The sequence below is a fragment of the Manacus vitellinus genome, unplaced genomic scaffold, assembly GCF_001715985.3.
Source record: "Manacus vitellinus isolate BGI_N305 unplaced genomic scaffold, ASM171598v3 scaffold_46_pilon, whole genome shotgun sequence".
NCBI classification, from domain to species: Eukaryota; Metazoa; Chordata; class Aves; order Passeriformes; family Pipridae; genus Manacus; species Manacus vitellinus.
In genome coordinates this window covers 4384392-4408572 of record NW_021940578.1, presented here as the reverse complement: position 1 = coordinate 4408572, position 24181 = coordinate 4384392, and the positions used below count along the sequence as shown (strand labels likewise).

Here is a 24181-nt window from a genome sequence, read left to right as displayed (position 1 = left end):
GGGATGTGGTGACAGGTAGAAATGCTCAGCAGGAGGAAGCAGTTCAGCCACTGCTGTGTCTTCTGTCTCTGCTGGTCACTAGGGTTGTGGTGGTTTGCTGATTTAGGCTGAGGCAGCAGACATGCCAGAAACTTGCTGATTTTATTGTTAATGAGCAGAAAACAAGGCCAGCTTGTTTTTCTTTATTCAAACTTTGAACCTTGCCTCCTCCCCCTTTTTGTGCCCTCCCTCTTCAGGCACAGTCAGGGTGGTTTTTGCGGTCTCCCTATCCGGTGGCTGTGTGATACAGCCTGTGCACTGAGGAAGCAGGACAGATAAAACATAGCTCATGTTTCTGGGAATCCTGACCTCAGTGCTGACAGGGAAGTGGTGTGCTCTCCCAGGACCTGGCAGATAAGATGCTGCTGGGCTCCTTGTCGTGCTGAGGCACAGGGCTGGCTCGGGAGGAGCTGCCTGCAGGACCCCATGGTTTGGGGGACCCGAATCTCCAGCAGCACATTGCTCAGCCTCTCCCAAAGTTTCCACACTGACAGCTGCAAAGCTGTATTTTGAGTTGTGAATGAGCAAATTTTGTGCTGGTTTTATGGGCTGAGGGTAAGTGCTCAGGGCAGGAGGCTGAAACCTTGGCTATGGAGCATCTTCCAGGCTGGACCACTGGGATGTTCCTCTGCTGACCTGGTGGAAAACCCTGGTAAGTGAGAGGGAATTGAGGTGAGCTGGTTCCTCTGCTGAGGTGTTTGGAGAGAATTAGTTAGAACCACCTCCCTGTCTCCTGCTGGGAGCCAATTCCACCAGTCCCAGTCTCCCCCAGCACGTGGGGACACCACATTCTGCTGCTTGTCATCTGTGCAGGAAACTGGAGTTTTATTGCTGGAGTATTTTGCTTGTGGGCAAATGGGATGGAGTGTGAGGGTGTCTCTGACTTTGGTCTTACGTGTCTTTGAGAGAGGAAATGTCCAACTGGCTTCTGGTGAATGCCTTTTGTTTCATCCTGTGTTTGAAAGCAGCAGTTTGTACCTGAGAGCCTTCAGATTCTTGTTCTCCTCTTTGCATTCCTTGGGTGTACTGAGAATAAATTGTAGAGCCCTGCCAAGGGAAAGGCTGCAGATAGAATTAACAAACTTATTTTGGTTGCCTCGGCCCTGAACTTCATCTTTCTGATGCTTGTAGAGGGAGGGGATATACAGCAGAGTAATATTTGTTTGTGTGTATAAAAATCCATGCATACTTGGAACCAGCAACAACTCTCTTTCTCCCTCTTGCAGGCTGGAACTGAGCTCTGGAAAAACAAAGTGGAGCTTGGAGCATGTGGCCTGAGGATTGCCTTACACAGCCAGGGGTAGGGACTCACTGTTTCTCTTGGCTGCTTGGTTGTAGATGAGCTGTTGGGACAAGTGCCTTTGTTCTCAAGTAAAGATAATTCTTTTGTTTCATCCTCAAATGCACATGTAGATGTTAATCCCAGTCTAGAAGGGATTAAGAGAGGGTTGCACTGAGATAGAAGCAAATGCAGTAGTTACACGTGGCTTAAAGACACCGGATTGGGAAGTTGACTAAAGTCCATGTTTTCCTGAGCTATGAGGCTGTGCTGACCTTCCTTTCTTTGGGTTATTTTTCACTTTAACTTTCAACAAAACCCAGCACAGAATTGAGCAGACAATATGTGGTCAACAGCAACAGGCTATTTTCCCTTTCCTTGCAGGTGGTAGCTGAGCAGTGAGCAGGATGCCCCCAGGCATTTACTGCCCTACGGAATTTTGGTCCAAGGGGGAAAACCAGAACATCCAGGTGGACTTTCTGCTGCCCACAGGAATATACTTAAACCTCTGTGTGCCCTGTAATGCCAGCTTGGGCACCATCAAGCAGGTAACAGCCTTGTTCCAGCTGCTAGGTAACAGGTTTGTGTCACAACCAGAGGCCCATCTGCTCCACAGGTTTGCCTGTAGCAGACACTTAGGATGAGAGTAAAAAATGGGATATGAACAATCACGTGGGAGTGCTGTCCCCTGGGAGAGGAGGATCTTTGGGAACTGGGTAGTCTTGACAAGACGTGAGAAAAGCTCTTGGCTCTTGTCATAGATTTCATGTTACTGGGGGCAAGGTACTTATCCCAGTTTTGCTTCCAGTGTGAGTAATTCCTCTGTTTCACAGGGTCACAGTCACAGGTGCTTTCTGTGAGGATCAGGTGGGGGTTATTTAAACACTCAGATTGAGGGATTTACCTTGCCTGAAACAAACGGCAAGCACGAGAAAAGGAAATCAGTTAAAGGCACTTGAAAATAAACCCACAGAGCAGTTCAGCACGAGCTGGGAGTCACCAGAGTGGGAAGCAGCCTGGGATTGCAGGCCCAGGAGTGCTGGGAGGAGGCTGGGCTGTGCATTGCCTTTCCTAAGGGGTGTATCCTGGGAGAGCGAGGGCGTGGGTGACAGCGGAGGTGGGAACCGACCCGCAGCGGGGAAGCTGCAACTGTGGCAGCGCAGGGAGGGCTCACTGTGCTGTTGTCTGGCCCAGGTGGTGTGGAAGCACGCCCAGTATGAGCCCCTGTACCACATGCTCAGTGACCCCGAGGCCTATGTGTTCACCTGCATCAACCAGACGGCCGAGCAGCAGGAGCTGGAGGACGAGCAGCGGCGGCTCTGCGACATCCAGCCCTTCCTGCCCGTGCTGCGCCTCGTGGCCCGGGAAGGGGACAGGGTCAAGAAGGTCATTAACTCCCAGATCAGCCTGCTCATTGGGAAAGGTCAGTTCCCCCCTCATCAATCCGGGGCTGCAGGTGGGACTGCTCCTGTCCCAGAGTCCCTGGGGCAGTGCTGGAGCCCTGCTCATGTGGGAGGTGGGATCAGCAGGTTTGATCTCCAGTGGGTCCGGTGAGGGAACAGTGGGAGTGCAGACCCAAGCCGGGGGATCCCTCCTGCTGGATGAGGGCTGGGGTAGTTGAGTCAATAGTAAATCATAAATAAATGATTGCTGGTAGCTTGGCTGACTCTTCTCCTCTTGGCCACATATTAAGCATGTGTTCAGGAAGACTCTTTCACAGACACTTGAGTAAAAGGCTCATTTCCCCCCTTGGCTGCAGATGCTCATTTTGCCTTTCCCCCTTGCTCTCCACTCAGGTTTGCACGAGTTCGACTCCGTTCAGGATCCAGAGGTGAATGATTTCCGCACCAAAATGTGCCAGTTCTGTGAGGAGAGAGCAGCAAAGAGGCAGCAGCTCAGCTGGGCAGCCTGGATGGAGTACAACTTCCCCCTGCAGCTGGAGCCCATGGCCAAGGGCTTTGGGACTGGCTCTCTACAAACCCCCACCAAGAACATTTTCGTCAACATCAAGTTCCAGTCTGGAGGGGTAAAGCACAAACTTGTCTGTGCCGGTGTTTGGTGGTTTGTGCTTCCCCTTTGGGACCCTTTGGGCATTTGGAGACAGAATAATGTGTGTGTGGACAGTGTTTCCATGTGTTCATCTTCATTCTCCAGATTCCTCTGCCCGTGGAGATGGTTGGGAGGGAGACTGAGCCTCCAACCAAGGGAGCTGTTCCCCTTCCTGAACATGCCTTGGGTGTACTGGTTATCTGGTAGCTGAGGTTGCTGCATGTTAATGGGGTGGAAATGTTTTGGTTTTGGGTAGGAGAGGAGCACAAAATCATTCACATGCCTTTCCTTTGGAAGCTCACGAGTCTGCTCAGCTCATGCTCAGCACACACTGCTTACAGGCACCAGCCTGTGTTGCCTGTGGGCCCCTGGTATTGCCTGCTACTCCTGATTAATGTTATTTTTGCATGTTGTGCCCGGGCATGAAGCAGGAGCCATGCCCAGGGAGAAGGGCCTTCCAGAGCAGTGTGTTTGAGCGTGGTGACCCTTCCACCCTGTGCCTTGCTGCTGGAGTGACAGTGGGAAGGTTTTTAATGACTGGCAACCACGTGAGCTGGTGATTCTGCTTAAACTGGGCTTGAAGCTCCTGATTTCCAGCCTCACGCTTGCGCTGCTGAAACATTCTCCCGCCCAGTTTGGCAAACATCCATCCCCACTGGTTGACTGATGTCTGTGTGATTCCAGCTCCCTGTCCTTCTCCTTGTTGTCCTCAACAGGAGGGCTGTTACCTGTGTGTGTGCTGTCTCAGCCCTTTGCTGGTGTCTGACGGCCTGTGCTGTGTTGTTGGGGTTGCAGGAGAGCTTCACCTTCCAGATCTCCCCGAAGGAGTTCCCCGTCACGCTGATGAGCTATGCCATCAAGAAGCAGGCGACTGTGTTCCGCCACGAGACGGTGCAGAAGCCAGAGGATTACACCCTGCAGGTGAACGGGAAGTGGGAATATCTCTACGGGAACTACCCCCTGTACCAGTTCCAGGTGAGCCTCGTGTCTTGCTTTATCAAAGAATCTGTTCCCTCGTGGCCTCCTCTCGCTGAGGGCATGGATTGAGACATGTTAGCAAGGAGACAATGCTGTTTACAGGAGTGCAGCACGTCAGTGACAGGACCTGGGTGCTATTCAGGGCAAGGGGTACTTCTGGCAACTTAACAGGTCCTTATGTTTTTGGGGGCCAGTGATCTTAGCCTGTCTCTGGGTGCCAAGTGCTGTGTAAATACATTTATAGACCGTGGTTCTGGGAGTATTTGCTTGCTTGTGTGGTGGGCTGGGGCTTCTCTTCCTGAAATCTGGGCAAGTAATCCTGTAAGCTGTGTTGTCCTGGCAGGGCAAACTCCTCTTGGGAGCGCTGAACCCTTCTCAGTGTTTTCCCTTAATGCAGCCATTTGAGTGCACTGATGAAATGCCAGCTGTGAAAGGCACTTCATACTCTCAGCTCTGGCAACACGAGCCCAGGCTCATGAAGCAAGAGGAGACAAATTAGAACTGAAGTTTGATTGTTGCTGTGTCCTCTCCTGGCTCCTTCAGCCAGCTGTGGTTTGTGTGATGGCTCTGACCCCCCTGCCTCTGTCTCTGCAGTACATCCGCAGCTGCCTGCACCGAGGGCTGACCCCCCACCTGACCATGGTCCACTGCTCTGCCATCATTGCCATGAGGGATGAGCAGACCAACTGCATTGCCAGCCCCCCAAAGATGGCTCCCAAGCCTCCCCCGCTCCCCAAGAAAAAGGTAAAAAGGGGACAGTGGTCTGTGGGGTCCCCTCAGCTTGTCTGTAGATGGAGGTGCTGACCTGGGCTGGGAACAGCAGCTGGTTCTCCCTCCTCTCTCAGGATGAGTCCCTCACAAGGGTCTCAGAGATGGGAATTTCCAGGCAGCCTTCCAGCCCCCTCCACAGCTTCCCTGGTAGTCCCAGGCTTCATGTCCTTTCCTGTGGGAGCAAAAATCATGTGATGGGAGCTGAGTCCTTGTTCCATTTATTTCTGATCAGAACCCTTTTCTCTTTCCAGCCAAACTATGGTTCTCTCTGGTCCTTAGAGCAGCCTTTCTACATCGAGCTGGTGCAAGGCAGCAAGGTCAATGCAGATGAGAGGATGAAGGTGGGTACTGACTCACTCTGGGGTTTTGTACTTGGGCTTTTCCCGTCACATCTGTCTTGTCTGTGTGGTGAGGGCAGCAGTGGCTGCAAGTGTGATCTCACCTGATCCTCTGTGGTGCTTCATCCAGCCTTTGGGCAGGTTCTGAGCTGCAGCACAGCAGGAAGGGGAAGGGAACTGGCCAGGCAGAAGCCCAGCCTTAGAAACACTGCCCTGCCAAAGCTTCTGCACAGCCAAGCAGAGCTGCTGCCCTGTGGTGATGGCATTTTGCAGTGGTGTGGAGGGACAGGGAAGCTGCAAAGAGCAGAGGAGGGGAAGTGCAGCTCTGAGAAGGGAATGATGGGAGAGGTGGTGGCTGGCAAAGTGAAGGCAGAAAGCAGGATGCAGCAGAGCCCTGGGATATGCAGGGTGCTTGCCATGAAGGGGGATAAGGGGAATGGCTGCCTTTTGGGAAAGGAAGCAAATAGGGCAGGAATATATCACGTTATACAATGTGCAAGTCTGCATTAAGTAAGAAGATAACAATGCCCTTCCTGAAGCTGAGTAAAGATAAAGACTAAAGAACTGAATGTCTCAATGATTTGGGAAAGAGGCAGGAGCAGGACATCCTGTTCAGGGTGCCCAGTTCCACTCCTCTCCTAATCGTGTGTCTTCAGCAAACACGGCGATTCCCCACGGGTTCATGGTGTTCCCTTATTCCTCCTTCCCTCAGCTGGTGGTGCAGGCAGGGCTGTTCCACGGCAACGAGATGCTGTGCAAGACAGTGTCCAGCTCAGAAGTGAACGTGTGCTCAGAGCCCGTGTGGAAGCAGAGGCTGGACTTCGACATCAACATCTGTGACCTTCCCCGCATGGCCCGGCTCTGCTTCGCCCTCTACGCCGTCATCGAGAAGGCCAAGAAGGCACGTTCCACCAAGAAGAAGTCCAAGAAAGCTGTAAGTAAAGCCAGTGTGGGGCTGAGCCAGGCTTGCCAGGGCTGGAGGGCACGGGACACCGCTCTGAACCAAGGGCCCTCTGCTCTCGGGAGGCTTTCTATTAATAAAAGGGCTTACAGAGTAACGGCAACTTCTCCAACAGGAACGGGAAGCTGAGCAGTGGCTGCCTGTTGGGAAGGTTGTTTAAGTGTCATTTCTCCTCTAGAAAGGCCATTAAGAAACATGCCCAGCATCTGACTGCACTTAAAGAGGAATCACTTGCGGTGGTGGTGTCTCCGTTTCACTGCTCTGCAACTTCCTTGTTTGGTAGTTGAGGTTAAACCATCGTCTGTGTTGCATTTTCTTTCTAATAAGGTCTTTCCTGCATATCCCCTGTGGAGCAAATTAGCAGCTAGGAAGGGGGAATACACCGAGGAATGTAAACACTGGTTAAGGCAAAGCTGGAGGTAAAATGAACGTGCAGGTTCTTCAAGGTTACTGTTGTTCAGGTGTAGCAAACTGAGGATGGAAAGTGTTAAATCACTTTGGAAGCTCTTGATTTGAGCTTCTTTAACTGGAGAGGTAGGGATATTCCTCACTTTCCTCACCTCTACTCCAAAACTTCTAGCCCATTAATGGTTCAGTAACTAGATCCAAGTGCAGCCTGTAACTGAATTCCAGGTTTTCCAGAGTTGTAACTTAAACTCACAGCCTCGAGCTCTTTGTATGTGAGAATTTTCTTTATGAGCAGCAAATGCACTTGTTCCTCTGCAAATTATTGTTTGTGTGGCCACAAAAACACCTTTTTCATGCCCCGGAGAGAGGGTTAGTCCTGCCATCCTTACTAGAGTGCAGAGAAATGAGGGGCTGGCTGACAAATGTGATCGTGGAAGATGTTGGTTGCAGTTCTGCTCCCTCCCTTTCTCTGCTGGGAGGTTCACTGGGCTTTGTTGGGCTGACATCAGTGGGGTTCTCAGGGTTGCTGTGCAGTCATGTCTGGGAGCAGCAGACAACTCATGAATCCTGCTTGTGGGGACCAATCTCTGGGTTGGAAAATTCAGACTGGAAACGTTCTGAGGACGGGACCAGGATCAACCTTTTTATTGTTGTTTTTTGTTATTTTAGAATAGCACAGTCCCAGCTCCTGCTGGAGGCTTTTGTTGGACAGAAGATCTGATTCATCCACGGGCTGGATGTTTGTGACCGCTCTGGAATAATATTCAGTTTTGAAGCAGTCAGAAGGAAATCTTTCTGTTCTGATTGGCAAGACAAACCCAGTCTGGTTAGCTGAGTTGTTAAAAGGATCTTAACGAGGTGGATGCATTCTGATGAGCTTTTAGTTTAAAAATCACCTTTACTGGAACTGAGCTCTGCACAAAAGGATTTTTCCACACATTGAGCTGCAGCTCTGGGTGAGGTGCTCAGAAATCATTTAAAATGATTGGTAAGAGCAGGTTACAGCCAGAGTGCACCCTGATTTTTTTCTTCATTTTGTTTTTTTTGATTATTAATCTTTTTCCTCACCCAGGGTTAATGCCATGCATGTTGTTTTCTCTGCAGACTGAGCAGAGCAGATAGGTGGGACTAAGTCATTTACTACCACAAAAACAGGCGTGTTTTCAGGCTGACTGAATGAGTCACAGGGTTAATGTCACCCAGAGGGTTGGCTTTCAGTGTTTCTCTAAATCATGCAGGAGATGTCTGAATTTAGAATGCTGAATCCTTGTTTTGCTGGGCCTTATATCCACCAGGAATCTTGCCTTGTGTTTTGGCAGGCTCTGAGCTGTGGTTTGCTGCCATTTACTCTGTTAGAAAAGGTTATTGCTGGTGTTTTGTTTGGCTTTTCCCCGCGATCTAGGAGCTGATGTCTCAAATGGGATTTTGCTGAAGATACTTAGTGTAATCAAATCAGCTCCAGGGTTTGTGAGAGGCCGCTGGGAAGTGATTCATTTTGTCGCCTTAGAGGGAAGTGGGGACCCTGTCACCTCCACCAAGCCTGTGGTGGCCTTGGGGGTAAGCCTGCTGAGCTCTCTAGAAGGCCCCAGTGGAAGAAGACGTGTCACTGTGGTTCCCTTCACACACGATGCTCGCTGTGGGTGGGTCTCAGCAGAGCTTTTGCCACGTAACCCCTTTTCCAGTTGGTTTCTGTGCTCGAGCCTTGGTGTGCTCTGAGCTCCGAGTGCTGGTGGTGCTGAGGCCGTGCTATGAGGCAAAGTGTTCCATCTGGGGGACCTGACTGCAGGAAAGCTTAGGTCACTTGTGGAGTATGTGTCTGGCCTGCTCTGGGGGAGGGAGCTGGGCTGAGCAGGGAGACAGGTTCTTTGTCTTGGCCGTGTCCCAATCCCGTCACTTGCTGGAGTCTCCCTCCTCCAAAATGAGCCTGGCTTGGGCTTGTGGGTTTTATTTTGGGGGTGTGGTGGGGGATTGGCAGCATAAAGTTTGATTCCTACAGATAGTGTTCATTCTCGTACAAAGGAGCCAAGCCTTTTTTCCCCTATTATGAGCTATTTCTAGCATTCTTAGCCCAGTTTTCTGCAGTCATGTGTTCCCTGTTTCAACATTAAGGTTCTTCTCCCTCCCCCCACACTGTGAAATATAGGAAATACGTCACAGCTCCTTCAAATATCATTGAGTGTAGAGTAACAAGGCCTTACTGGAAACTTTGAGGTTCTTTAGTTATAAAAAGTATCAGGTGATGAATTTTTAGCCATATTTGTGGGGGGTGTTTGGTGCCATTCAACGCTACACAAAAGACCTCAGTTTTTGGCAAATACCTGAATTTGATGCCATCTTGTACTTTTAGAGAACTTAAAAGTTAGGCAGACAGGATGGCTCCCTGATACAATTTTTTACAGAAACTCTGATGAGGGGATCCCCACACACTTTTGAATGGGAAGTTCCCTGCCTGCAGGGATTTGCAGACTTGGAAAAGATGGTATAACTTTGGATTCCTGGACATTGTGAGGCCTTTGGATGGGGATATCTCACTTCCTTGTTAGTCCTTCTCTTCCCTTCACTCCCCTTTAGCAGTTACAGCCCCAAATGAGCTGCTGTCTGTGCCCTGCAGGACTGTCCCATCGCCTGGGTCAACGTCATGCTCTTTGACTACAAGGACCAGCTGAAAACGGGGGAGTGCTGCCTGCACATGTGGTCCTCCTTCCCAGGTATGTCAGGAGATGGAGCTCCTGTCTTGTTTTGTGTCTTCACAAAGACAGGGGTGCCCCAGGTCCTGCCTCGCTGTCCAGTTCAGACCAGCAGGCCCTGTGTGGTCACTGCTCTGTGCTGTGGTGGCATCCCGAGCCCTGCCAGGGGGAAGGCCTTGTGCTTGGCATTGCACATGTGACACAAGGGGTGGCTGCTGACCTGCAGATGTCATGTGCACCTCACCTGGGAGAGGTCAGGGCCATGAAGGAGCTGCTCAGGGCCAGGCAGTGCCCGGTGGCAGAGCTGGGGGCTGGCAGTGCTGGGGGCTGGCAGTGCTCTGCTTTCTGCACCAAAGCTTCACGTTTGGGTCCAGGGGGTTTATGTGCTTTGCTTTTCAGACGAGAAAGGGGAACTTCTGAACCCCATGGGCACAGTGCAATGCAACCCCAACACTGAGAGTGCAGCAGCCTTGGTCATCTGCTTCCCCAGCGTGGCAGCACATCCCGTGTATTACCCGTCCTTCGAGCAGGTGGGACACTTGGGACAGTTTTTTGGGAGACACAGGAATTCCCTGGCTGTGCTGGGGTGGGAGCATCCAGTGTCACTGTCCCTTGGGCAGTTGGGCACAAGCAGACTTGATAAATAGATATTACTGACTGAAAATGTGACTTTTTCTCTTAACTAACGGACCTTTGGGTGAAAGTTTTCCGAGCTGTGAATTAATGAGGTGAAGTTGCTCTTATAGACAAGAACCTGTTTAAAAAATGGGTTTAACTGAGCTGCCTTTAAACTGTAGGCAGTGTTAAGCTCTGTAGGGAGGAAGAAGAATAAAAGGGGAAATGAGTGAAAACAGGCAGCTCCCTGCCTTTCAGCAGAGCGATAACGTGTTGTGTTGGGTGGGGATTTTCCATCTGTCACTGCAACTGGGCAGACAAGTGGAAGAAGAAATGTGCCTGTTACAGGGGAGAAGGGGGCTCTGCTCTGCCAGGGCATGCCTGTGTGCTCCCCTCAGTGCAGGGTCTGGCTCAGGGGGTGTAACAGGCTGTGCCAGTGCAGGGGGGGCTCGGGCAGCTCTGACTGCTTGGCAAACACTCCCCAGTTCTGAGAATCTGGGATGGGTCGTGTTAGCCTGGAGCTCAGTGACCCAGAGCTCATGAACTCTCTGGGAGTGCAGACGTGCCCTTTTGGGGGCAAGGACTCATCCCTTCATCCTTGTCACCACCAGGGCAGGGGCAGCATGGGCAAGGGGGGTCCTGCTGAGTCCCTGACCTACAATTGGGCTGTGAGAGGTGTGATTCCCTTCTCCAGAGGTGGCAAGTGACTGACCTCTAACACAGCATAAATCCCTGAAGTGGTGGTGAGCTAGAATCACTGAGCAGTCTTCCTCAGACTCTTTATTTGTGTCCCAGCTGCTGGAGTTGGGGAGGAATGGAGAACCACCCCGAGCTACACCAGAAGATCCTGAGGAGGTGAGTCTTCTGGCACCCCTTTTTCAGCTACATGCAAACCTGGTTTCATGGGTCAAGTCAGACCTTTCCACCTTACCCCACCAGCTTTTTCCACCAAATTGGGCCATGCCCCAGTCCTACAGGGTCTCTCAGCCTCTGGGTTGAGACTGAGCCCTGTGTGTGCTCTTTCCTGTGACTCCCACGAGCAGAAGCTGCAGCTGAGGGAGATCCTGGAGCGGAGGAGCCACACGGAGCTGTACGAGCACGAGAAGGACCTGGTGTGGAAGATGAGGTACGACATCCGCGACCAGTACCCACAGGCCCTGGCAAAGCTGCTCATCATCACCAAGTGGAACAAGCACGAGGATGTTGCCCAGGTGAGGAGGTTGGGGCTGGCAAGCCAGGACTCCCTTTTGGATGCATCTTTCAGTGCCTGCATTCCTGTGTTGTGCTTGGGGGCCCAGCTTGGCTGGGGGATGTTTCACGGTGCCCCAAAGGAAGGTTTTCTGTTCCCAGCTGAGGTTTGCCTCTGTGGGCTGTCCCAGATTTATTACTAACCAACAAGGTCTTATTTATTCCTTAAAAAAAATGGAGGCAAGGGAAAAAAGATCTGTTTAATTCATGGGGAAAATAGGATGTGGATTGGATATTCTTAAATGACAGTGAGAGACCAGCACAAAGCACTTCAGGGTTTGACCTGGTATTTGCCAACTTGCTGTGAGGCATCTATAAATACTGACCCACCACAAGGAGCTGCTCTTCCATCAGCAGAATTTCAGATTTATATCCATTGTCATGAAAACCTTGTGCCTTTTTTTTTTTTTTTTTTTTTTGGCCATTACAGATGATTTCCCTGCTTCAGACCTGGCCAGAGCTGCCTGTCCTGAATGCCTTGGAGCTGCTGGATTTCAGCTTTCCCGACCGTTATGTTGGTTCCTTTGCTATCAACTCACTGAAGAAGCTGACGTAAGTGTGATCCCCAGGGGACAGAGCCCCTTTCTATTCCTGACCAGGGCTGCTGAGGGGGGCTGTGAACAAGCCTGACAGCCTTGTCTCTGCAGGAAAGATGAGGTTGTCTTTTCTGTTTCCCTCCTGCCAACAGAGATCATGATGTGTTCCAATACCTGCTGCAGCTCGTCCAGGTGCTCAAGTACGAATCCTACTTAGACTGTGAATTAACCAAGTTCCTGCTGGACAGGGCGTTATCCAACCGCAAGATCGGCCACTTCCTCTTCTGGCACCTGAGGTGAAGGGCAAATCTTTTAGGCTTTTTCTCAGCAATTGAGTGAAACCAGCATTCTCTGGTTTCTTTGTTGTGCTGTGGAGTGGGACAGCAGGCCTGGCTGGATGTGGAGCTGACAGGGTGTTTGTTTGCTGTCCCTTAGCTTGTGTCTCCCACCTAAGCGTTGATGGGATTTCCTTGCTGTGATTCCCAAAACCCAGAAACTGCTGCTTTTTACCTTGGGCAACTGAGTAAGAATTATTTCATAGACTTTCCTGAGCTGGAAGAGACCCACAAGGATCACCGAGTCCAGCTCTCCAAGAGGGGACAATACATTTTTTTGTTCATTTATTTTTGTCCGTTGTAGTTGGTGGAGTTTGGCTTAGGTTCTGTTTTCAGGGTTTTTGTCTATATGTGTATACACACACACACAAGCCTGTGAGCTGGAATTTCCTTTGGACACCCATGGCCACCTGCCAGCTCTGAGCCATAAGCCCTGAACTGTTCTTGCTCCCCAAGTGCCGTTCTCAAAGGAGTGGTTAGTGATTTAGTCACACAGAAAATGTCTCACCCATTGGTTTTCCTCCATCACCTTCTGGGGTTGGGGGCATTTTTTTTTTCCTTCCCCATTACACAGAAAGAATCAGCAGCCAGTATTCTGCACCCTCCTGGTGTGGGTATGAATGGGAGGATGAGTCAGTCATGCAGTGAGTCAGCACTGCTGTAACCTCCCTTCTCCCCAGGTCAGAAATGCACGTTCCTGCTGTTTCCCTGAGGTTTGGGCTGATCCTGGAAGCTTATTGCAGAGGCAGCACCCACCACATGAAAGTTTTGATGAAACAGGTAAAAATCACTTTCAGCCATAAGGTTGACCTCCCTCTTGCTTGGGTCTGGTTCTCAGCTGTTGGCTTTTCCAACTTCACATTATCAGCAACACAAAAAAGCCTCGTAACTGCTCTGTTGGTTTTGGCACATCCTGTTGGGAGCCTGGAGATCCCCATCATGTGTGAGTTCCCTCATCTCTTACTCACCCACACACCCCCCAAATCACACTGTGTGTCTAGAATGGTTTGAAATCTCAAAGAGCAGTGCTGTTATTAGATAAAGTGGCTGAGTTATCATTTAGTGGGGGCTGGTCACAATTGGCTGATTCAGAGCAGTGCAGTCATTACCTTCCAATGCCTTTGTGCCCAGAGCAGAGTATCCACAGTTAATTACGGATCTCTCTCAAGCAGATACTACTAAATTTGTTTTGTTGCAACATGTGAAATTGCTACAAGTTGAAGAGAAAATAAAAGGTGCAACCGAGGTTTCCATTTCACGGGAGATTTTAATGTTTTTTAAACTTCCTCCAGGAATTTCCTATTTGTTAACCCCGTTCCAACTCTCCTTTTTTTTTTTTTTTTTCCAGGGAGAAGCACTCAACAAGATGAAAGCTCTGAATGACTTTGTTAAAGTGAGTTCTCAGAAGGCCACCAAGCCTCAAACCAAGGAGATGATGCATGTGTGCATGAAGCAGGAAACGTACCGTGAAGCACTTTCCCACCTCCAGTCCCCCCTGAACCCCAACATTATCCTCGCCGAAGTTTGGTAAGGAAGGGAACTGCACCCCTTCACCTGTGCTTTGTTTGGCAGTGGAGCCAGGTTTCAGGTTATCCCAAGGTTCTTTCCTCATGGAAGTCCCCACTCCACCAGTGTTTGTAGGTGCTGTTGAACTGGCAGCTTGGATGGCTGCTTTTTTAACAGGTGGGAACTCTGATGGTAATATCTTTATTTCCTCTAGTGTGGATCAGTGCACCTTCATGGACTCCAAAATGAAACCTTTATGGATTGTGTTTAATAATGAAGAGACAGGTGGAGGTGGAGTGGGCATTATTTTTAAAAATGGAGATGGTAAGTCTTTATTTAATGGCTCTGAAAACATATCCTTTAGTCTCAAGTATTTACTGTGGTGATTGGGCCTAAATATGGACAATCAAGATGTTGTGGAAATGAGGACCTTTAATGTTTTCAGGTTTTTTGGCACTAATCTGGAAAGATAATAAGCTCCCCTCTATATTTCACCTGCAGCCCTCTTTCCTGTAGATTTTAGTGCAGGGGTGGCTGGATACCCTTGAACAATAAACCTGAACCTGATGTGAGGTGTGAAGGAGCTCCAGCAGTCCGAGTTCTGCAGGGCTGGGGTGGCTGCTGCTCACTGCTGTGTCCAGGCAGATATTTCTGCAGTGCCACAGTGACTGCCATGGCAAGAGCTTGGGCAAAGTGAGCCTGTACCTCCCTTAGTAAAATCATGGGAGTTAAGGTGGCTGGTGGGGTGGTTTTACACTGTTCTGCAGCAGCAAACACTGCTCTGTGCTGGTGTTCTTTCTGAGCTGGACCAGCAAGTGACAGACGTGGCAAAGGCCCCTCCAGCAGCTCTGCTGCAGGGACAGAACAAGGGCCACTTACAGGAGCACTGGAGAGGGGACACTGGGAGGTCCTGATGCCCCTTTCTCCCCTGTACAGACCTGCGTCAGGACATGCTGACCCTGCAGATGATCCAGCTGATGGACATCCTGTGGAAGCAGGAGGGCCTGGACCTGAGGTGAGTGGTGTGCACACAGTTGTCCTACTGCAGTGATAAATCATGGCTGGTGAGGCTGTTTTTCTCTGCAAGCTCATTTTGCCCCCAGCAGGTCTGTCTGGTGTGGTGTGAGCAGCTGGGCAGGTCCTGTGGTACTGGGGAACAGAACTGCAGAGGAGAGATGGAGGAGACATGGCAGCCAAGGGAAAGCTTAAAAGTCAACACCACCCAGTTCTGGGCAGGATTTCAGTGGAAGGGTTTCTTTCATCTCTGCAGGATGACCCCTTATGGCTGCCTCTCCACAGGAGACAAGACTGGGCTGATTGAGGTGGTCATGCACTCGGACACCATCGCCAACATCCAGCTGAACAAGAGTAACATGGTGGCCACGGCAGCTTTCAACAAGGACGCGCTGCTGAACTGGCTCAAGTCCAAGAACCCCGGGTGAGTGGGCTCCCCTTTCCTCAGTTTCCCTCAGTTATGCACATTTCCAAGCTGTCCCACAGTGTCTGTGGCTGCTTCCCTGCCTGGCACACCTGAAGGTGTCCTGTGGGTCTGTGTGGGTTGGGAGCAGAAATGGAGGCAGCTGGGTTACTGTTGGCAAGCTCGTTGTGATCTTTGGTAGCCTAAGGTAACACTGCCCCCAGGCTGGATCCAAACCCTGGTCCTGTTACTTTCCCCAGACATACACAGTGTGCTGGCAGCTGGAAAAGGGGCAGGAGGAGTAGTGCCAGAACTGGAAGGTGAAAAGGAAAGGGGCACAACAGCTCTGTAACGTGGGGGTTTACTGGACAGAGAAACAGCAGCAATGCATCAGTGCTGTTCTGGTGCAGCAGGGCCACCAACAGGAGTCACTCTAGGAGCCCTCTTTGTCTTTGGGATCCATGGAGATCTAGAAATGAGGTAATTTAGTTGAGACTAAATAATTTTCGCTGAGATTGTGGTGACAACCTTATTCAGACCTCTTTAATTACAGGCAGTTATGCAGCTCCTTTCTGTCCAGCAGGGGTGGGAGTCCTGCCTCGGGAGAGCTCTGCAGGAACCCAGACGTGATTCCCTTCCTTTCTCCTGCAGGTTTGCAGGGGGGGAAGCTCTGAAAAGAGCTTTCCAAAGTAAAATTCTCTTTCCATCTCCTCCTTGCCCTCTCTAGGGATGCCTTAGACCAAGCCATCGAGGAGTTCACCCTCTCCTGTGCCGGGTACTGCGTGGCCACGTACGTGCTGGGCATCGGGGACCGGCACAGCGACAACATCATGATCCGGGAGACAGGACAGGTACAGGCACTGCTGGGGGCTGGGATAGGGGCCTGATAACACCTACTGTGGACAGAGACATCCCAGTGCAGTCCCACCTCCCCTCCAGCCGAGGCAGGCTGGGCCAATGTGCTCAGTGAGCAGCTCAGTGTCATCAGGAGTGTAAATCCAGTTGTATCATCTGAACTGCAGCATTGCTGCCCGGGGATGCTGGAGCTCCCAGAGCTGCTCTGCACAGGCCCCTCGCTCCCTCAGCCTCCTCAGGGAGCTGATGCTCCCCAGTACAGAGCCTGGGGAGTGGGATTTGGGGGTCACAGCCCCTCTGCAAAACTGCCAGGGTGCCCCAGGCTGTGCACAGGAGCCTCCTCCCGTCGCTGCCCGAGGGGTGCAACGACCTCACTGGGCTTGGTATTTAAAAAAAATACCCAAAGGAGGGAAAAAGAAGCCTCAGCTGAGGAAGTAATATTTTGTAGTGACTTCAAAACAGGACAGTTTCTTTCTGCACTGCCTGGGACTGCAGCCTGCACTGGCAGGTGCCCATGGAAGTGCTCTGCCTCCTTCCACCAGTGACACAGTAAATCAGGTATTTCTTCAGATATATCAAGCACTGAAGAGGCAAGTTCCCTTTCTGTCTTACCAACATCTAATCACACTAGAAAGTATCTTGGCAAGTAAACATTGTCTCTTTCCAAAGGGGTGCTAAGGGAGAGGTCATTTTTCTCCTCCCAAAATCCTCTGGTCACTTCTGCTGATTTCAGTAACTGAAGAGAACTCAACACTGATCAGCTAAAATAGATACTGTTCTAAAAACATTTTTCCTTCTTTATTTTCAGCTGTTCCATATTGATTTTGGTCACTTTTTGGGGAACTTCAAGACTAAATTTGGTATTAACAGAGAACGAGTTCCTTTCATCTTAACCTACGACTTTGTGCATGTCATCCAGCAAGGAAAAACTAACAACAACGAGAAGTTTGAAAGGTGAGTGCTGGGAGTGGAAAACTCACTTCAGCTTTTTAATCTCTGCATATTTAGAATTTATTTCCAGCAATATGTAGCCTGTACACGTGAAAGTAAGCAAATTATTATCTACCTGTTGGAGAAGGTGACAGAGCTTGGTATCATCCATGGAGACAGCAGGGTTCAGACTGATCTGTAGCTTTGCTTTATAAACTGGCAGAGTTTGCAGTGTTCACTCCTTTGCCATCTCTGTTTCAGGTTCAGGGGTTACTGTGAGAGAGCCTACATGATCCTGCGGCGCCACGGGCTCCTCTTCCTGCACCTCTTTGCACTGATGAAAGCTGCTGGTCTGCCAGAGCTCAGCTGCTCCAAGGACATCCAGTACCTAAAGGTGAGAGAGGCAGAGCCCAGGCAGGGGGAACACTGAACACCTGATCCCGTGGCTCAGGGAGGAGGAGTCAGTGTGGAAGGTGTCTTAGAAGCAGAAAGAAGGAGTAGATGCAGGACATGGGAAATGCCAGGTACTGGTGCTCAGGAAATCACTGGAAGTTCTTCATCCTGAGGGCAGCAGGTACCTTGTAGAACCAGTTTGCAGGGAAGGAGACAAAGGCCTTTGGCTGTGCATCATTTCCTGGTCCCAGTTTGCCCCATAAGTGATAACCACACATCCCTGGCCAGCTGCAGGACAGCACCTTTGTAATCAGCAGAGTGGAATGGAAGTATTTTATTAGTGAAAAACCTCATGCAACTAAAGTAACCATTAAAAAACATTAATGGCTGTTCCTTTCCTACTCCGTGCTCCTTTCAATGGGGTAATATCTTAATGAGTACACATCTTACTAGTTGAGCTGCTAATTGCTCACAGTGAGGCCACACTGAATTGTTCCTCTCACCTCCAGGACTCCCTGGCTCTTGGGAAAACCGATGAGGAGGCACTGAAGCACTTCAGGCTAAAGTTCAACGAAGCCCTGCGAGAGAGCTGGAAAACCAAAGTGAACTGGCTGGCACACAACGTGTCCAAGGACAACAGGCAGTAGAGCAGCAGAGCACAGCCCTGCTCCAGGGACACAACACCTGCTCTGAGCCCAGCCAGGCAGACAGGCTGGTAAGGAAAGACTGGTGGAAGTTGCAGAGTTGAAGATCCCCCACCTGCATTCCCAGACATTGCTCCATGACTGAAAAACTGCTGGCCTGTCCTCAGCCACACCCCCGTGGCTGCTGTAGAGCTTTGGGGGACAAGGGAGAGACGTGAGGCAATAAAATTACTGCGTGCAGTGAAAGGTAGGTAGAGGTGCTGTACCCTTAGAACTCATTAAGCTTCAAATACATCTTCTAATGGAAGAGTTGAGGCAGTTGTAACATCCTTCTAGTGTGCTAATGTCTGTATTTATATTTTATTGAGAATTTAGCTGAACAGAGGACCTCCCCCCCCCATCCCTGTAACCCATCTTGCAGGTCACCACCATTACAGCTCAGAGGCATTAACTTCAGCACTGCCCTGTGTCACTGTCCACCAAGGGGGGATCAGTTTAAAGAGCCCTGAAGCTGTCTTGGACAAATGGTTTTACTCTGCATTGTGACAGGATAAAGATACCCACACTGTCATATTGCTTTCTGTCTGCTCCAGAGGCCAAAGTGTTCTCAAACTTAGCTGGAACTCAGCTGTTGCTGGACATAACTGATGCCACAACAGCAGGTTCAGTGGCCACTGGATCAGGTAGTTTCTTTGCTTTCCCAAGTCAGGCTTTAGTTGAGCCTCAAGCAATTCCTGCATTTATTTTGGTTTTAAGCCTGAAAACAGTAAGACTGCATTTTCCAAATGGGCATGGAATGTTTGTGGCTCCAAGTGCCTCCTGCTGGGGTACATTAGGAGCTGGTTTGCCACCTGGTCTCCCTGTACCATGTGTGTGCAGGGCAGGGCCCCACACCTACACACTCAGCTCCAGAGGCAGCTGGCACAGATGGCACCGTTCTGTGCCCGAGCTGTTGGGCCAGACTGCCCTCATGTGCAAGGAGTGCCAGGATGAGTGGGTTTAACACTCAAACACTTACAGCAAGTTGCATCTCAACTCCCATCTTCTTGCAAATGTATTCCCCCTGTTCTTTTCCCCCCCTCTTCCTCCTCCCAGCCACAGTCCAGACTCCTACCCTGCTCTGAGAGCTGCTGGCAAGGGCTGGGGGTCTGGGGGGGCTCAGCTGTGCCGGTGCCTGAATTGGGACACAGTGTCTCCTCCAGCCTCCTCCCCTGCCCAGGGCCTCCTCAGCCTCCTTCCCCTCTCCCACAAGGTGCTGGGATCAATCCCACAGTTCTGCTGTCACAGCTCTGTCTCCAGGTCATGGCCCCACCAGGAGCAGCTCTGGGTGCTGGGCTTGCCCAGGGACAGGGAGCAGGAGCCACTGCTGGACACAGGAGGGTGGGCAGGACCTGCTTCCTCTGCCAGTTCCTTGGGTCCTTCCTTCCATTTCCCCACACCCTCAGGTTCCTGTGGAGGTACCACCATTCCTGCCCTCTCAAGGAACAGCAAAGTCTAATTCTCAAGACACCCCCAAAGCTGAATCCTGTACTTCACTTGTTTGCCTTTAATTAGGTTCAACAATTTTCTTTTACTCACTGTAAAGTGTTTTTTAAACTCTTTCACTTCTCTCACGTAGGTAAAAATAGAGGCATTGCAGATCCTGGTTCTCAGGTAACAACAGGTACATGTGTTGTCAAATGATGGACTAGACTCTCCTAAATTTAGCATTCAAGTCTGCTTTAAAATTCCCACAGAAGCAGCAAGTTCAGGAGACTGAACTGGCCTGTTTAATAAATCTTCCCTTCATGATCTAAATTTGATTTGATTTTTGCACCCAGCACATGGGTGCAACTCATTCCTGACTTTCAGCTCTGTTTGATAATCAGGTACCCCAGTACTTTAAAATTAAAAAATACTGCCCTAGAATGGCTGTTTAGGTCCACCTTTTTTGTTGAAGGGGATCAGTTCAAATCTGTCAGCTGTGCAGCTGGCAAAGAGCAAAGTTAACACTGCTTTATAAAACAGTAACTTCTTCTGTAAGAAGAAATAAATAGTAAGTAATGCTAGTTTGGTCAGGGAGGGGAATCTGAAACACCTGGAATAAACCCTTCTCTACCTTTATATCCCAACAGGCACTAGCAGTGTTACAGTTTCTAATCTAAATTGTGGTTTAAAGTACTTATTGTGTCTTTTCATAGAAGATATTAAGCTGTGGGGTCTGGTCTGTTCTGGTTTGTACCTACTCAGACAAACCAAGTTCCCTCTCTAGCACCTGTTGGTAGAAGCAGCAGTTCTGGCCTAGAAAACACTTGATTTTAGTTTTATGTAACCCTTTTCCTGCACCTTTCCAATGATCCTGGGTGTGACTGAAGCAGCACTCAAGCTCTGACAGCTGTTTTGGTACTAGAAGGAAATCCTGCAGGATTCAGAGCTCTTTGCAGGCTGATCAGTGAGAACAGGCCCTGTGCCTCTGCTCCATTTCAGAGAATAAATATTGCTGTTTCTTTCCTTATTGAACCAATTTACAGAGCAAAAAGTGTGCCCCAGGCAAGGTGAGATGCACTGAACCCACCCCCTGACCAGGTTTGTACGTTCCTGTGGAAGGGAAGACACTACAGTTCTGTGCCTGGAAAAGCAATTCTCTTGCATTGCCACAACCTGCTCTCCCAGGAGCCCTCTGATGTGCCTGGTTTCCAGGCTCCCAGCAGGAATCTCAGGCCCTAATCACAGTTTTCCAGCAGTGGCTCCTGTCCCCTGTCCTTCAGTGTGAGAAGTGCAATAAGACAAAGGTGTCTCAGTGTCAGCTGCAGGGACTGAGCAGTTCCCCAGGGCTTTCTCCACCCGGCCCAGTTTCACAGAGGTTACTCAGTCTGGAAACTTGACTTACCCCCAAGAAGTAAAAATCCAGTGAGTCATCACGTGGACCTTCTTCCTTGGACACTCCTGGAAGAGCATCTTTGTTGAAGCTCTGATGGGTCAGCAAAGAGCCTTTGACTCCAAATCCACAAAGCAGCAGCTCCTCACCTGATGGTTTTGAGCCAGTGAATTGTACTGAAGATTCAAACTTAAATCACTTGCAAAAATATTCCATTTCACCATAAATAAGTGGCTTCTCATTTTATAAATATGCTCAGAATGATAGACCTATTTCTATTTATTTAGAGATGTTTCTGTCATTTTTTTTTTAACTCACCCTGTACAAACTGATTGTGCTTATTCTGTTGCCTTTGAAAAAAAGAAGTATTTTTTTAAGCCAAACTGTGGTTCTGCGAAAAGAGAATGTTTACATGTTTAACTTTTCAGTTGCTTTAGGTACATGTTTTGTAAGTAAAAAATAAAAAATATTGATAAATTGTCCACAGATGCAGCCGAGTCCTTCTGTGCTTGAGATCAACGAAAACAAAGACTCCTCCTCCCCCAGCAGAGGCAAATTAACACTCAGTTTATATTAATTGATTCTACTTTGTTCCACTCAGAAAAAATAAATGCAAACAACCTTTAGAACCAGAAATTTATTGTAGCTTATAGACTTTCCAAACTGACCTGTTACCAATATACACATCTGAAAAGTTATACCCACAGTGGCTACAAACTGCATCAGGACGTTACAACCCCTCAGTATTACCATTAAGTCATGATCAGTTTTGGTCTAAAATACAGCAGCTACAGCAACAGTATATGGAAGGATAAGTCTTCTACACATTAACACAGGACAACTGTCAGACATAAGTTAAAAGTTTCCCAGTTTACTTAAAACTAGCAGTTAATTACCACATAAGTAGTCAAAACCATTTTCCCGTTTTAGAAATCTAAAATTTTACATTTAAAAAAAAACCCCAAAACAAACCCCAAAACAACCCCAAAAAACCGGTAAGCTCTGGTGTGGGTTCTCTTCCCTGCTTCCAGGTCCATCTCCTATTGTAAAGGCACTCCACAGTCAAGGCTCCCCCGGATCAAACCCACCACAGGTCCTGTTACACCACGAGGTGAGAACAGGTCTGCTCTGAAAAGCAAACTGTACAAGCATTTGGAACAGCCCTTAATCTTTTATCTCTCTTGATTAATTAGGACCCTTTGTGCCCCACCCTTTGGCTCCTCTGGCACCATCCCCAGTGCCCCTGGCCCTGCTGTGTGACACGTGTGGGCTCTGCACCCACCAGCAAACACTGGAGCTTGGCTTACCGTGCTGAGGAGGGCATGCAGTCCCAGGCTCCTGTTACAAGCAAAACAAGTTACTCTTTAATCCACCTCCATAGAAATCAAGCAGAAATTCATTATTCAAGACTCTGCATAAGACCAAAGAAAGTTAAACGAGCCCTGCCTGACAGAAAAACCAGCGCTCCCCACCCCGGGGCAGCAGCACTTTCGTACCTTCCAGCTTTTGTCCTTTGCAGTCCCAAGTCAGAACTGTGATGGAAAACAATCCCAGTCAGCTCCACTTGGAATAACAGCAACGTGATTCCCAAGGTTTTCTGGTTGGGTGATTTATGCTACAGTTTTTCACCAGCAGGAAAACACAATTACTAAGTGTAAACAAAGGCTTAAAACACCGACAGTCCGAGTTACTGTACAAGGGGCTGCAGGGGAGGAGCAGGAGTGGTCAGTGGGATCAGCTACACCCCAAATCCTCCCTCTGCCAAATCAGAAAAAAAATGAACAACTAAAAAAACCCCCAAACCCCTATTTATGTAGACTGGTAGCCAAGGTGCACAGGTCCCCAGGGCTCAGGCTCTCCAGCTTCATTACAATCCATCACTTACAAACACCCACCCTGTCAGTACAAACAGCCCAGCACTGGACTACAGGCAGCCTCCCTGGAACTAACAGGAGCTGTGGCAACACCCCACAGCCCCATGGATCTGCCCACCATCCATGTAGTGTTTTTTTTTCCCCAATAACTTAAAAGCCCTTATATGCCAAGACTTAATTGGAGAGGGAAAAGAAAAATTTAAAAAAAAAAAATAAAAAAATAAAAATGAAACCCCAACAACTGTATTGCACAGGGCAGCTGAACCTCTGCAGAGGCTCCTAAAGCCTTTACAATTTCTCACAAGCTTGTGTTCCCTCTGCAAAATAAAGGGGGTTAAAGAAAAGGAAGGAATTGAGGGAGAGCGGGGAGCGCACATCGAGTCAAGGCCAAGGACAGAGTTACTGAACATCTACACTAAGAACTGTGCCCGTGCTCCTGCTGCAGTAGGATGAGACTTGTAATAGTTCATGCTGCATGATTTTTCACTTTAGCGTGTTTTAAACCCCAATTCCCTGTTTTTCACTACCACAAATGACATAATTACATAATTCCAAGATATTTACAAAATATTAAAAAGTCTTGTTAATCTTCTACATATTAACCTCATTCTGCCACTTTACACATGCACTAATTCAGGGGGAAAAAAATTAAAAGAAATCAACAGGCTGAAATGAGCAGCTTTACCCTTTGCCAACAAGCAATCTTTGCATCTTTTAGAAAGAGGAGAAAAAGGAACAAAGCCAAGTTTGTTTCACTGAGCAAAAAAAGACAGTTCAGAAATTCATGTGCAATGGCTACAGAGCTGTAGAGTCACTTAGCTGAGATGACATGAAGAAAAAAGTGCAAGGTGGTTCCTCACAGAGCGTAAAAAAAATCCAGTCACTGAGGCAAGGCTGAAGGAAGAGGTGCTAAACTACAACCCTAAACATCAGGGACTGACAGAACACAAACACGGGAGGTGGGGGGGTCAATCTACTGGCCAGAATGAATTTTTTTTGTTTTAAACACCATGAATCCTCAGTACCAATGGAGTGTGTTACAGTGGAGTCTTCTAGAGCGGGAACAGAAAGACAAAGGGAACAGCGGGAATCAATAGCTGAGGGTGGAGTCATCCCATTCCAGCTGTTGCTGTCTATTAACATTCTGTTGGTCCTCCTCCTGCTCTCCCTCCTCCTCCTCGCTGCTTTCAGACTCTGCACTAGTGATGTCATCTTCTTCTCCATCTTCACTTTCTTCCTCCTCCTCCTCCTCTTCCTCTTCACTGCTGTGTTGGTCCTCATAAGTCTGTTAAAACAAAAATTAACTGTCATTACCACACTTGCCAAAATTCTTTTTATTCTTTATTCAAAGCACTGTGTTGACAAAGGGCTGTTGCAGATGCCTTGCTGGTTTTCAAAGCTCAGCAGGAATTAGGCAAGCAGAGAAGACAAAGGCAGGAGCACCCTGTGGAAGGGCTCTGT

At 49.1% G+C, this 24181-nt stretch overlaps 2 protein-coding genes across 2 annotated transcripts in view; one reads left to right on the top strand and one right to left on the bottom strand.

Annotated features, from left to right (window-relative positions):
• The first annotated feature begins 585 nt into the window (after nt 1-585).
• On the top strand, nt 586-18894 carry PIK3CD (phosphatidylinositol-4,5-bisphosphate 3-kinase catalytic subunit delta). Its single transcript, XM_008928728.4, has 24 exons — nt 586-691; nt 1266-1339; nt 1703-1866; nt 2513-2741; nt 3115-3344; nt 4163-4342; nt 4940-5089; nt 5368-5457; nt 6167-6388; nt 9435-9531; nt 9910-10040; nt 10921-10980; nt 11169-11336; nt 11804-11925; nt 12062-12205; nt 12925-13024; nt 13593-13771; nt 13965-14074; nt 14687-14765; nt 15021-15188; nt 15895-16018; nt 16831-16976; nt 17214-17346; nt 17855-18894. Exons 3-24 carry the CDS (start codon nt 1726-1728, stop codon nt 17990-17992), a joined length of 3141 nt encoding a protein of 1046 aa, XP_008926976.3. The 5' UTR covers nt 586-691; nt 1266-1339; nt 1703-1725; the 3' UTR covers nt 17993-18894.
• A 2563-nt stretch (nt 18895-21457) lies between these two features.
• The window catches only part of CLSTN1 (calsyntenin 1), a 28895-nt gene continuing 26171 nt past the window's right edge, over nt 21458-24181 (bottom strand). The window contains exon 19 of the mRNA XM_018079342.3: nt 21458-24005. Coding sequence (XP_017934831.1) covers nt 23811-24005 — 195 coding nt within the window. The 3' untranslated portion in view covers nt 21458-23810. The remainder of the gene's footprint in view (nt 24006-24181) is intronic.